The sequence below is a fragment of the Ictalurus furcatus genome, chromosome 2 (assembly GCF_023375685.1).
Source record: "Ictalurus furcatus strain D&B chromosome 2, Billie_1.0, whole genome shotgun sequence".
In the NCBI taxonomy this organism is placed as follows: Eukaryota; Metazoa; Chordata; class Actinopteri; order Siluriformes; family Ictaluridae; genus Ictalurus; species Ictalurus furcatus.
In genome coordinates, this window is record NC_071256.1 from 24017210 (window position 1) to 24032089 (window position 14880).

At 38.1% G+C, this 14880-nt stretch overlaps 1 protein-coding gene across 1 annotated transcript; it reads right to left on the minus strand.

Moving 5' to 3' along the window:
• Positions 1-14061: 14061 nt before the first annotated feature.
• On the minus strand, positions 14062-14693 carry LOC128625666 (60S ribosomal protein L37a-like). The gene has a single exon (XM_053654233.1). It carries the CDS (start codon positions 14471-14473, stop codon positions 14108-14110), a length of 366 nt encoding a protein of 121 aa, XP_053510208.1. The 5' UTR covers positions 14474-14693; the 3' UTR covers positions 14062-14107.
• Between the last annotated feature and the right edge of the window lie 187 nt (positions 14694-14880).

Here is a 14880-nt window from a genome sequence, read left to right on the forward strand (position 1 = left end):
AGAGAGAGAGAGAGAGAGAGAGAGAGAGAGAGAGAGAGAGAGAGTACACAAAAGTCAAAGATGTTGAAGTGAGAGCGAGAGAAAAAAAACACAGCTAAGGATTCATCCTGACATCCTGATCTTAAGTGATCAAGCACTGCTTTGACTGGAGCTATGTTTTCTCATGATACATTTATATAGACTTATAACTCATAAGAATTTACTCAGAAACGACAGCAAGATAAACTCTGAAGCTACACAAAATGTGCAATGCAATGCAAAGATTATTTTTTTTCAATGGCTAACAAGCATTATTTACTAAGTTCACTCTTTCAAAGCACATCTCTCTATGTCTTTGTACAAATATGCAGTTTGGCACAACAGATAATTACAACTAACAAAACACCACAAATAAGTCAGTGATTTAAACCAGTCAGCGTTGTAAGACAGCACCCCCTCTTGGTGATCATTTATTAAATCTCCACCTGTGATAAGCACATTCAGCTCAAGTTCCCTTCATGCAATATTTCCTCCCTTGCTGAATCAACATAATTTTTTTTTTTTTTTTTTTGTGGAAGGTATGGTAACATACGATTGACTACAATCAGCAACTGGATAAAAAAATCAGACTTGTCTTAACAGACAAGTAGTTAATAGTAGTTCAAAATATTATGCAAATGTTTTCACAATTAGCAAATGAGCTGCAGGAGATGTTGTAGCGTAATTTATGCTGACATTGGGTAGAGGTGTGTGTGCTATCTGAGTGTTTTCTTTTAACAAGAACACTTTGTCCAACAGATCACAATGACCAACACAAAACACTAACAACTAGTGGAAACATTACAACAAGGCGATTACAAAGTATGTATTGATAACACTGGGCCATAGTCAGACTTGAGTTACATGCAGAGTTTATACTTCATAACCATGCACACTGCTATTCAGATTGCTACAGATTTATGTACATGTGAAATACATCAAGGGAGGATTTTGCCAGAAACAGAGGAAGAGGGACGCTGTACACAAACTGAGTCACATATAACAAGCTTTGTAACAAAGATGTCTGCAGATTTCAACATAGAGGACGACGCATTTGTTTTGTCTGCTCTTGCGTCAACACGACACTAATGCATGGTGATTCTCTCGTGAATGCGTGACAGAATTCTATGCCGAAGTGAAGATAATTTGTGAATAAAGACTTAATTTTAGTTTGTTTTTTTGCGCACACAAATCATTCGTATCGCTTCAGAAAATTGAGATTAAACCACTGGAGTCACATGGATTACTTTTACATTGCCTTTATGAACTTTTTGGAGCTTGAACGTTTTGGTTACTTGGACTGTAAATGGTGGGACAGAGAGCTCCCAGGTTTCATTAAAAATGTTTTAAAATTATGTTCCGAAGATGAACGAAACTCTGGGTTTGGAACGACATGAGGGTGAGAAACTGATGACAGAATTGTAATTTTCGGGGCGAACTATCCCTTTAAGTCTCGAGTGTTATTAAAATGAACTTCCTTGTTAGCTAAAAGAAACTGCTGGGAGTCAAGAAGATAAAAATCAAGATTTAGAGAATGTAGAGCTTTGATGAGCTTGGGTGTTTTTGTTTCTTCTCTCTTCAGATATGCAACATAGCAGATACAAAATGAAGATTCGGCAGTGTACATACAACAAAAGTTGCATTTTAACATAAGGACATTTAAACATTTGCTCTAAATGCTCTAAAACAGTTTAAGCACAGCCTCTCACATGTCTCCCTTAGGCAGAGGAAGCGTGCATAATCAACAGAATAGACAGGCTGACAGATATATGGGCTAAATAAATAAATAAATAAAACCAGCAGAGAGACAATTGAGGCAGCAGTCTATTTTTTTTTTCTTCAGATCCTCTTAGGCTCCAATTTGCTGTGAGCTAAGGAGCTGCAGCACAAGGCAAAGAGACGACAATGTTTCACCTGGGCAATTAAATAGTACCCAGTCAGAGCTTGCCATTCACCAAGTCTTCCAGACCACAGGTCTCATAAATTGTCTGCTTTTAAGGTATTGTATTCACAATGGAGTAAAGGCTTGGGCCTTTTTGAACTTCATACAGAGAGACATTTCTGAGGACCTGCAATTGCCTGAAATAAAAAGAGCTTACAGCAGCTCCATCTTTCAAATAGGTTGCAGTTAGACCCAGTCAATTTGTGCTTGAAAAATTGCTCTTCCACTAACCTGAAAGAGATAAAAGGATGTCTGTTGTGTAGCACTCTTTTATATAGTCATCGAAATTCCAAAGTCCTTATTATGTTCTTACATTTAAATTTAATACAATTTGAGTCAAGAAAATCTGGACTAGTTTTATTGATTCCTCGAATGATTCCTCGTATAAAAAATTACTGTACATTTTCTTTGTATTTATTTCCCGTTTGACAGCAACCAAATACTTGCACTGGAGTGTATCTTCTCCTAATGTGTTTCACATTAAGTCTCCCCATAATAATAATAATAATAATTCCTTACATTTATATAGCACTTTTATAGACACTCAAAGGGCTTTACATAGTATGGGGGGGGGGGGGGGGCGGGTCTCCTCAACCACCACTAGTTTGTAGCATCCACCTGGATGATGCGACGGCAGCCATAGCCAGAATGCCCGCCACACACCAGCTATTATCCTTTTGCATTCCTCAGATTTGTTTGGTTTTCAATTTCATTTCATTTTTCAGGGCATCACTCCTCTATTTTTTGACTCCCAACTCTTCTAAAAGCAGCTTGATTAGGTTAAGGTCAGGTGATGAAGGAGATTGTTCCATCATGGACAGTGCTGTGCCTTCCTCTCCAAATATCACTTGCGATATAATGATAATGAGTCTTTATTAATCACATATACATTACAGCACAGTGAAATTCTTTTCTTCGCATACCCCAGCATGTTAGGAAGCTAGGGTCAGAGCGCAGGGTCAGCCATGATACAGTGCCCCTGGAGCAGAGAGGGTTAAGGGCCTTTCTCAAGGGCCTAACAGTGGCAGCCTGGCAGTGCTGGGGCTTGAACCCCCGACCTTCCGATCAGTAACCCTTAACCACCAAGCCACCACTGCCCCATATGTTTGGAGTTGTTATTGAAAATCCAACAGTTTTCAAGAAAGGCAAGCCAACTCCCTAACTGTGTTATTGTGCTACCCATTAGCTACTAGGTTAATGAACGCACCCTTTAATGTGTTTTTTTTTTTTTTAAACTACACAATGTTATGTGGCCTGTGGACAAAATCAATTGAACACCCTCATGCTCAGGACCTAGGAGTGCAAAATCTCTCCATTCATTTGGGACAGCAGATCTGCTGGCTGTTCATTCCACTAGCGATTGCAGCAGCAAAATCCAAGGTCTTAAAGTGCACCTATTATGCTATATAAATGTGCCTAATTTTATTTTAGAGGTCTCAATTTTGTTTCAGAGGTCTCTTTTAGAGGTCTCAATCATCCAAGTATAGCAGTAAGGCCTGTCCTTGGTAGACAAACCTTATAAAGCATCGGTGTTCTAGAGCAATAGGAACGTGGCAATAGGTGTCATGCAGATGAATTAGTAACATGAATTACATCTGGCAGCCTTGGCATATGGAAGAAGGGGATCTTTAGGAACCGATTCATCCCCCTCAAGTCTAGGATGGAAATGGTTGAATAGAACCCTTTGCTGTGAATCATGTGGTCTACAATTCAATCATACCTCTGTCCAAGAGAGAACACATCTCTTGTTTCAGTGTCGTAACTTTGACAGGCCTGATATGCCTTGATCTCAATATGAGTAAGGCAACAGGAAACAGCTCAGTGCCCTGTGTTGTTTGTTTTGATTATTATTTTTTTAACATCCAGTTTTAATCTCAGATGATGAATTAACCACAATTGTTCATGTCTGGGAATATTTATATGCTTCACTGTGTGTTTGCGTGTCTTCTTATGGACTTTATTCCTGTAAGACTTGGACAAAAAAGCAGCAACAATCACAGAATTTCCTACAGCCAGGAGTTTCTTCTTTCTGTGTAATCTCTCATTTAACAAGTGTGGCTGTAATGATTGGAGGAGTAAAACCTACCCACAGAAAAAGAAAGCCAAGAAAAATGTGAGCAGGGGTGGAATACAATGCAGGAATTAGAAACTTCCACTACCATCTCTAATGCCTTTAATATGCACATGCAGTGTTCTAAGAATAAATCTGAAGAAATGGAGGCTCATGTCAGATGTATGAGTACAGAGACTTGTATCTATGCTTCTAATGAAACATGGCAGATTGAAGTGAGGATTTGCACATCAATTTGTGTTAGTTCACTTTGGTTTTACACTACAGAATTATTGAGTATCTCTCTTCACCCCCAATACCCACCTAGAGAATTTCCCTAGTTATTTTTATGCTTGTGGTATATTCATCCTGTGATTAACATTTCTCTAGCTATTCAGTTGATTGCTAAGGTGATTACAGACTGGATTTCATCCCTCCTGATGCATAGTTCCAAACGCATACAAATTTTAGGTGATGCCCTTAGTTGGAGGGTCTGGACGTATGGACAGACACAAGGATGGACCAATGGCAAAAATTTAGAGAGCCAGAAAATCTGGCTTGAGTTACTGAACATGAACATGCAAAACAGAAAATAATCTTTTGAAGAAAAACTCTTTTAGACTTTTGACCTTGATGTGACCTTGACAGGGATCTAATCAGTTCATCTGCTGGTTATAATGATTATTCCATATAAATCCTACAAACATTCTTGAAATATTGCACCCATGAGAATCTCTGAGAGACCGACACACACACAAGGACAGACACACGGACAAACTGAGGGCAAAAATTGTAGCTAGCCAAGTGGGCCTTGAGTTCCTGAACGTGACTGCGCAAGCAACATCTCTGCATGACAAACAGGAAGAAAGATATTGGGAAATGTGTAATAAAATCACTGATTTATAATATTTTACACCTATTTTTTTTTTTCTTACGGTGATTATATGTTAAATGAATTGATGGAAATAGATTCATTAAGATTTAGCTCAGATGACTTATGGGCGTACTCAAGAAACATTCTGACTTAACTGAAAAATAAAAAAATATGGTATTATTAAGACTGAACAGTAGCTTGCTGTTAATATTTTCTTCCTCAAAGGCATCATCATTTACAGTGTTGAACTGTATTTATGAAGAACAGTATATTACCTGTATTTTTTGTGTGGTTTATAACACAAACACCTGTTTGTGTGAAATACTCATGAAGACATAGATGATCATCTATAACTAAAAACTGGATCAAACAACCAGAAGGCAAAAAAAAAAAAAAAAACACTGAACCTCAGTGTTACAGTCATGTGAAAAAATAAGTACACCCCATGGCTTTTTGGACATGCTTTTAAGTTTGAGCTCTAGAGATCATACATGTCTAGGCATGTTTCACTATATTACTGACATATTTTACATAATAAGACACACTATTACACTATATTCTCAACTGTGCACTTTTGTATGTGGCCAACTCACAACTCACAATATGAGTTAATTCACCTGGAACAGTGTTGTGTATAAAAATTGCATGAAATAAACACGAGGGAGACCGAGTATGATTAACATGTAAGTTTATTAAGGTTCACAGACTAAGTATGAACAGCATGTAATTTTATTGAGAATTCACAGGACTGGTGGGAGTGTAAACCTGAGGGGAGCGGTAGGGAGAAAACGGGTAATAAAATGGGGTGCGTCCTGGGGACGTGGGATAGCCAGCCGAGGTGTACTGAGGAGAGTACTCGGGACTGGCAGGTGAGAAAAGGGGAGAATGGTCAGAGCCCAGATCAGAGAAGGTGACATCATCCTCAGCTGGAGGGAGGGTCAGGCAGAGGGTCTGTCTGTGTAGAGGCGTCAATACACACATTCGCGGGGTGGATTCTGTATCTGAGAGGTGGGGGGAACCCCACATTTCCAGAGGGGGTGCGAAGAACGTCAAGTAGCATAGTGATGTCAGCAGTGAGATGCGCGAGCTGATAGCGAGTGTTCAGATCCAAATCCAGCCAATCCAGCCCCTCCAGTAAAGTAGAGAAGGAAAAGTAACGGGCACCTAGACACACAGAAGCGAATAAACGGTATTAGGTGGATATTGATGAATTGGATTCACACTTTAAGGTTAACACTATGATTTATTATTTACAGAGAAATATAAGAGCTGAGGAGTGCAAGCTGAGAAACACACACACACAGAGGCACACACTCTCACACAGTCAAGGTCAGGCATGCACACATAACACACACACACACACACACACACACACACACAGAGGCCTGTGCCGCCAGAAGGAAAGCAGAACATTATAACTTTATAAGAATAATAAAAGGATATATAAGAACATTAATAAAAGAAATAAAATAAAAGAACATTATAACTTTATAAGAATAATAAAAGGAGTATTAAGATATTATAAGAATAATATAAGGAGTAGTAGGATATGTAGGATATTATAAGGATAATATAATGATATTATGAAGTATGGAGTACAGTAAAACACTTGCAAGCAGTATAACCATATATGAAACAGAGATATAGAGCAAATATGAAAGGAAAAAGCATTATAAACCAGAAATACAGGAAAATGTGAAAGAAACTTACTCATAATGCACTTGAAGGTGGGGAGGATTCTTGTCTCACGAGAAAAAGTCAGGAGTAACACAGACGAAGGCCTTAAATTTTAAGAGAGAACCAAGATGGGCCGTTTATAAGGGTAGTTGAGTCAAGGTGCACCTGCGAGATAACCGTCGATGGGAATGGCTAGGGCCGTGAGATAACCGTCGATGGGAACAGCGGACCCCGTGAGACCAAGGTCTCTCCGAAATGTTGAGTCTCGTACCTATTGGTATTATGGGAAAGCTCTTTCGAAAACCTAATGGTGTTCGGGGAAGGCTCTTTTAAAAACATACTGGTATTGTGGGAAAACTCTTTCTAAAACATAATGGTATTGTGGGAAAGCTCTTTCTAAAACGTATTGGTATTATGGGAAGGTTCTTTCTAAACATATTGGTGTTATGGGAAAGCTCTGTTAGTTTGGGTGTAGAAAACTGTATAAATAAGGGAGCTTCAGCTCCAGGTGTGAGATCACTTCTGAGAATTCTCATCGGTGTGGATCTCGTGTGGTGGAACGGAACCAATAAATCTGGAACCTTGCTTCTTCTCACTCACGGCTGGTGTCTTATTTTTCTATCTCCAACTGGGTTTGCAGATGTGAGTATTTGCTTCTATGTTGAATTTTTAAGTGTCTTCGGGTAATAGGCTAAATTTGAGCCAGCAACAGCTAAGATCACAAAACAGCAATCAGGCAATTACATGTAGGCCTACCGATCCCTTCAGAAATCAACCAATCAAACAATACAACAGACTACAATACCCTGATTCAGCAGCTTTCAGAATTGTTTACAACCAAACCCTGAGAAAGGCATTTGGCAGAGCTCCAGTTGGGTATTATTTTATTAATCTGATTAGATTGCCTATTGATTTGAAATATAAAGAGCACAATATAGGACAATATTTCAAACCAATATAATCCAACTACCGCAACAGCCTAATTAATGTGACACAGCATAATGAAACATTTACATAATTTCATTTCATGCCTCTGGTGATCCTACTTGCTTATCATTTTAGAGAACGCCCACAGATCTTGTCATAGCTACAGTGCCCTCCACTAATACTGGCACCCTTGGTAAGTATAAGCAAAGAAGGATTGAATCTTTTGTTTAAAAAAATCACAAAAATGTTCTGTTCTGATGGATATCAAACAATTGCAAACACAACACAGGTTTATCCAAATAAATATCTTTGTTAAATATAGGTGTGCAACAATTATTGGCACCCCTTTGAATCCATATTAGAAAAATATATTTGAAGTATATTCCCATTGATATAATAAATTTCTGGGTGACTAGGAACAGGAAATTGTTCAACCATGACTTCCTGTTTCACAGGGGTATAACTATGAGGTAAAAAGGCCAAATTCCCATAGTCATTATTAACAATGGGTAAGACCAAGGAATATAGCTGTGATGCACGGCAAAAGGTTGTTGAGATTCACAAAATGGGAAGGGGCTATAAGAAAATAGCACAAGCATTGAAAATGCCCATTTCCAAAATCAGGGCCATAATTAAGAAGTTCCAGTCAATTGGAAATGTTATGAATCAACCTGGAATTGGACGTGTGTCTATACCATCTCAACACACTGTGAAGAGGATGGTTCGAGTGGCCAAAAAATCTCCAAGGATCACAGCTGGAGAATTGCAGAAGTTAAGTTGCGTCTTGGGGTCAGAAAGTCTCCAAAACTACAATCACCACAAGTTGTTTGGCAGGGTTTAAAAAAAAGGCTCTACTCTCATACAGAAATAAACTCAAGCGTCTTCAGTTTGCCAGACACTACTGGAACTTTAAATGGGATCGGGTTCTATGGTTAGATGAAACCAAAATAGAGCTTTTTGGCAATAAACACCAGAAGTGGTTTTGGCACACACAGAGAGGTAGCCATATGGAAAAGTGCATCATGCCCATGGTTAAATATGGTGGTGGCTCTTTAATGTTTTAGAGCTGTTTTTCTGCCAGAGGACCATGGTTGGATCTTCCAGCAGGACACTGATCCAAAACATACATCAAAATCAACACAAAAATGGTTTACTGACCACAAAATCAAGGTCCTGCCATGGCAATCCCAGTCCTTTGATTTGAAACCCATAGAAAACCTGTGGGGTGAACTTAAGGGGAGGGTCCACCAGCATGGACTTCGAAATTTGAAGGATCTGGAGAGATTCTGTATGGAGGAATGATATCTGTGGATCCCTTGCCATGTATTCTCCAATCTCATCAGGCATTATTGGAGAAGACTCAGAGCTGTTATCTTGGCAAAGGGAGGTAACAAATTATTGAGTAAAAGTGTGCCAATAATTGTTGCACACCTATATTTAATAAAGTTTTTTTTTTGGAGAAACCTGTGCAATTGTTTGATATCCATGAGAGCAGAGAATTTTTGTGAATTCTTTGAACAAAAGATCAAAAAGTTAAACAATAAAGACAATTTTTCCACAGCCTTCTTTGCTCATATTTACCAAGGGTGCCAATATTAGTAGAGGGCACAGTATATGCATTTGGTGTAGCTATTCTGAAATTGTTCTGCAAAGGTAAACAATCCATTGAGTGGTTAGTGAAGAAAAGTCTATCAGGGGTACTAAATGAGAAACAAACAACATTGTGCTGATATACAGTATTATTCAGTTTAGTTTCAGATGGTTTAGGCAAACTTTAAAACATGTTTAGATTAAACAGCCAATCTAGCCAATCCTGATTTCTCTGCAAGTGCCTGCATGCTTTATACTGGTTCTAATTGGTTTGCCATTAAGAGATCCGTTTTACTAACAGCAGATTATGCTTGTCTTGGCATGAAAAAGCCAAGCACTAGTGATTATGTGATGACAGTGAAGATAGCTAAATATGTTGCCTGCCAAGTTAAAATATTGCCCAGTGAGCATTACAGTCAGTAAAAAACATTTACCAATGTTCTAATGTTTATTGTGACAATACTGCAGACTGTGTGAAACATTGAGCAATTATCATTAAAACATCAGCATATGGCTAAAAGTGCATCCCTATAGAACAGCATGTAGCTTATACATTAGTGTCCTTCAGGAATAAAGTGACTGTATGTGTTCTAATGTATTATGGTGTATTATATTTGAATGTATAAGTAAGCAATTATGTGTGTACGAAAAGACTGATGCACTGAAACAGAATCTTTTGGTAATATCTGTGTGTTATGTGTGTGCTGTTTAGTAGGTCTGATTTCTTTGCAGCTTAGACACAAAAACCTTACCATTTTGTGGCTTTAACTTTGACAATGAATTGTGGTGCACTGAGGCTATAATCCCGCTAAGGTGTGCTGCCCTGAAAACATCTCATGCATTTATGAGCTAGTCGCAAATCCCCTATTGGTTAAAAAAGCAAGTGCAGGTTTTGACTAGTAAAATGGATTCATTGCCTCCCCCTGCAACTCAATCAATATCTGCTAATTGGACTTGGAGGCAGGAGAGAGAACTACCAGTGTGCATCCTTTGTGTGTCTGTTACTGGTTAGTGTGTCTATTATTGAGGAGATGGGAAAATACAGCACAACATCTATTTCTGTGACCCTTTGATGGGCCTAGCAGTGTATGATTTATAATGTTGTTAACCTGTTAGCACTTAGATTACAAGTGGTTTGTAAAGCTGCGAAACCGATTATATAGAATGGAATACACTACAGTATATGCTCAGGCAGTCTTTCTTTGTGTGTACATCTGTCTGCCTATGTTTGTGTGTGTTTGTGTGTGTGTGTGTACATCTGTCTGCCTGTGTTTGTGTTTGTGTGTGTGTGTGTGTGTGTGTGTGTGTGTGTGTGTGTGCATTTTAATGAATCACAGAGGACACGGTGAAATAGTAAATATGCAGACTCAAAAGTCAACAGGAAATATGCAAATATGTCAACATCTTTCAACTATGGCAGCTGAAAAGTGGATGTCAGTTAAATTTGTGTGTGTGTGTGTGTGTCTCAATATAAAAATAGCCTTCATTTTTACTGCATTATTTTGTCCAAAGGACTGTATTGAAAGCTGCACCACCACCTTCCTCTGCACTTACATCAAATAATTAAATATACTCTCCTTTGAGTAGATTAATTTTAAGCTACATTCAGTATTAACGCATTATGCTTTACACACACAAAAAAAATGCACATTCTCAACACGTCACAAGAAGGCTAACTAGTATTGAATATGCTTTTATTAAACCTGAAATCCAGCTTCTTCCATTCCACTTATATTTTATGCAGCTCAACCTGAGTGTCTAATCCATATTTAAGTGACCTCTCTGAGCCTAGGCATTGCACAGTGAGCTGTGGTGTGAGCCAGCAAACAAATGCAGAGCAACAGAAATGTTGAACATATATTTTTTTTACAAGAAGAAACTTACCCAAGGCATGTAGCTGCTGAGGTAACATTGATGAATAGCAATAACTACCAGGTTGTGCAAGACAAATAACAAAGTTACTAATAACAACAAAACATAACTGTATTTTTTTTTCTCATCTCTTTTTCCCTTAACTACTCCAATTATTTTCAGTACATTGGCTGAGTCCCTAATCACTTTCACTACACTGAAGAGTATGCATTATTCATAATTTTTTTTTAAAAATGTTGTTATTTAACAAAGAAGAACATACACAGTGAAGTGTGTGTAACAGGATGTTCATTTAACATTTATGGGAGAAGTCTATACTGTCAGCGCTTTTGTAAACATTAAAGAGGTAAAGCTGTTAATTTAAGTCTTCCCCATGGAAAGGTCTTCAAGACAGAAGACTTTCAGAGAGTGTTTTCTAGTTATTCTGTAATGTGACTGTCTGCATTTTCTGTCTTATTAACTTCAAGAAAAAAAGAGACAGGTGAGGAAATGCTTACAGCTGCCATATTTTAAGTGATAAAAGGAACTAATTTGTTTCTAGAATTCTATAAAATAACTGTAACTATTAAAGAATAAAAAGTATGAAGTGTCCCTCTTTAATAATAATTTTTTTTAAATTCATAATCATTGGCAAATTGGGGAAAAAAAATGCAAAAGGGGAATAAAACATGCTGTTATTGGAAAATAATAATCGTTGGCTGCACTGTGTGTCTGTGTCACACCACTCCATCATTGACTATTTCCCCATAACATCATGCCTTATTGTATTTTATTAATTTAAGAAATCTGCATCTCAGTTCAACTTTGTCGCCCCTTTAAGCTCCTTCCCTTTGTACCCAGTGTTTCCACCCACTCCCAAAACACTCCAGACGGCATCTACTCCCTCTGGTAGCTCTTAATACTGCAACATCTGTCTCTTTGACTTACTTTTCTTTGCCCAAGTAGCACTTCAGGCATATTCATTTGCACATTACCACAGAGTGAGATTGGACTTCACCCATAAGGGGGAAACTGGGAAAGGCAAAAGCTATTAGATGAGACACACTCTGTCACTTCTTTTTTTCATCTACTTTGCGTCTTATGGCTCCAGACAGCTCATTGACACCTCTTAGGACGTTGAGTTTAGCACGCACACACACACGCACGCACGCACGCACACACACACACACACACACACACACACACACACACACACTAGATTGCTGAGAAAAGAATTAGAGTTAAGTAGAGGGAGTGAAACAGTAGGTGAGGTGAATTAATAATGGAAGCTGTTTATGAGCACAGAAATGCAAAGTGACTAGAAACGATTAAGGTAGTGATGATCATGTTTGAAGTCAAGGCCATGTTTGAGACAAATGCAAGGGAGATGATAACTCATACAACAACTGTTTTCCTTGCAGCTTTTTTTTTGCAGCCTAAAGTTTTCTTTGGGGTTAATGAGGTTACAGTTAAGATTAGGATTAAGTTCAAGTGTAGGCATAGTATAACTTAACTGCATTAAGTGGGGGGAACAGGATGTTCCTACGTTTGCCTGACTACTACTTCATAAATGTCACAAACTACAACTTGCGTTTCAGAATCTAATGCCCTGTCTTAGGAAATTTAAATTTGATATCCTACTGTATATCTATGTGTGGCTTATTAAATAATTCATAATAATAATAATTTTTCTACTTGTATATTGAATTGATCATGCAGGATTTTTCTGCCATTCCTTAAGATTATTTGAAGACAAGAGATGTGTAAATGTGCTCTGATATGCTCAGCTGCCAACTGTGCCGAAGCCCAGAGCTCAGCATGTTCCACCACTATCAGCTATAAGCAGCACGGCCTGATCAAAGTGGTCAAAGTGAAGCTCATCTCCGTTAATCAGCCTGTGGTGGATTATTTTCAAATCAACAAACTAATTCCATTTACTGTCATCTGGCATATGAGTATTCCACCATGCTCTGTAATGACAGCTGATTAAAGCTGTGTATCACATACAATCAAATGCTGTTGTGTGATTGGATATGACTGGTGACCAACTGTTTTGAACAGCACTGGCTCTGGAAGTATATTTTCCATTTATTACCTCAATAGACATTTCAGGGGGAAAAACAGAAAAATAATGTTTAATGTTCAGTTAAATCAATTAACTAGAATATGTATAAAAACTATTTAATAAAAAAGATAAAGTTACATTACTGAGTACCTAATGTCTTTTAAAAAAGAGAGTGACCTAATGACAACATAACATATTGAAATACGATGCTATCAATACAGTTTCTCACATGTCCCACCAGTTCCACAAACAGTAGTTTCACATATTTTCACATACATTAGTGCCTTTGTATCAATTTTAGTCTTATAAATCTTTGCATATATTACATATAATTTTGTGGAAATGTAGTGTTTTATATTAAATTGATGTAAATTGGTTGCTCTTTAGCTTTCCATATTTCAGCCTGTCTAATTCACACGTTGCCAGGCAGCAAACTTACAAGCCACAATAAAGTCACAGTAATGATATTGTGTGTATCCTCCGGAGATATATTGTATGTGCAAGTATAGCTCTATTTTAATGGTTCCAGTGCCATTTACTCTTCTAACTGCAGACATGGGTATCACTTTAGAACTAAGACTTTGACAACTGCAAGCTATCAGATCATCATAGGTCAGGGTAACTTCCAGAACTTTACTTTTCAGCTCTGTAGGAAAGTCTGTTTGGTCTTTCTGACGCTCTAAATCAAGCTCATCAACTGGCGGACCACAGTCCAGATGTGAATCCAGCACAGTATTTCAGTGGCCTGAACAGAGTAATTAAAAAAATACTGTAGCAGTGCCAATAAATGTATGTACAAATTGGCTGCAGCTTCCTAAACATGAACCACTGCAGCTTCTGTAAGAGATCCTCTATTGGAATAGCAGCTTATCCAGTCGCATGCATTTATGCAAAGGATTTCCATAAAGGAAGCTTATTGGACCAGAGATTAGCAACCTGCCTAGAGCCAGTACATTAGGAAGAGTAGAGTTTTCAAATACTTACAAAGGATTTATTATTATTATTATTATTTAAATCTCTGGTCTGATTAGCAAACTGACAGCATGACTGGTTTAAAAAAAAAGGTCAATGACAAAAATTTGTGGTTTTTGTTGTTGATGTCTAGCTCAATAATTAATTTATTGTGGGATGTTCCAATGAGCCATGCAGAAAATGCAAAATCCAAGACATGGTGGTTTTATTCTGTACAAAAATAAAGCCCTTCATCTCCTTCAGTCTCTTGATGGCAGACTTAACTATGACAGCCAATGTGATGTTGTATGTCCAGACACCTCCATCAAAAGTTTTCATGCAGGACTCAAAGTGCCTGAGGCCAAGAACCTTTTTCATCATCCTAGTCTTGCCACAGAAGGAGCAGGCGTACTTGCCATGCTGGCTGATCTCAATCTTTTCCACCATCTTCCTGAGCGAGGTACCATAACCGGTACCATATTTCACAACAATTCCCACGTTCTTGGTGCACTTGGCCTTTTCATACATGTAATGGATGAACGCAAGACATTTTCAGCACGACAGATTTGATTTAGGTGGATTATTATAAAAACGTAATGTTTAAAGAATGGACAAACCAGGATGCATTTTTCTCCCCATGTCAAATTCAAACCAAATATTTCCATGGCACTAGTCAAAAGTGGTAACATGAAGCACCACTCTGAAACAAAACATAATGACTTTGAACTCTCTTATATATAGACATAAACTAATCATCCATTCATCTATCAATTTTCTATACCTTATCCTACACAGGGTTGCGGGGAGCCCGAAGTCTATTCCAGGGGACTCCCTTTACAGAGTGCCAACTCTAATAACAGTGCCAATGCTAATAAGAATACAGTGCATATCTCTAGACATGCCGGAGTACCCGGAGGAAACCCCTGAAGCACGGG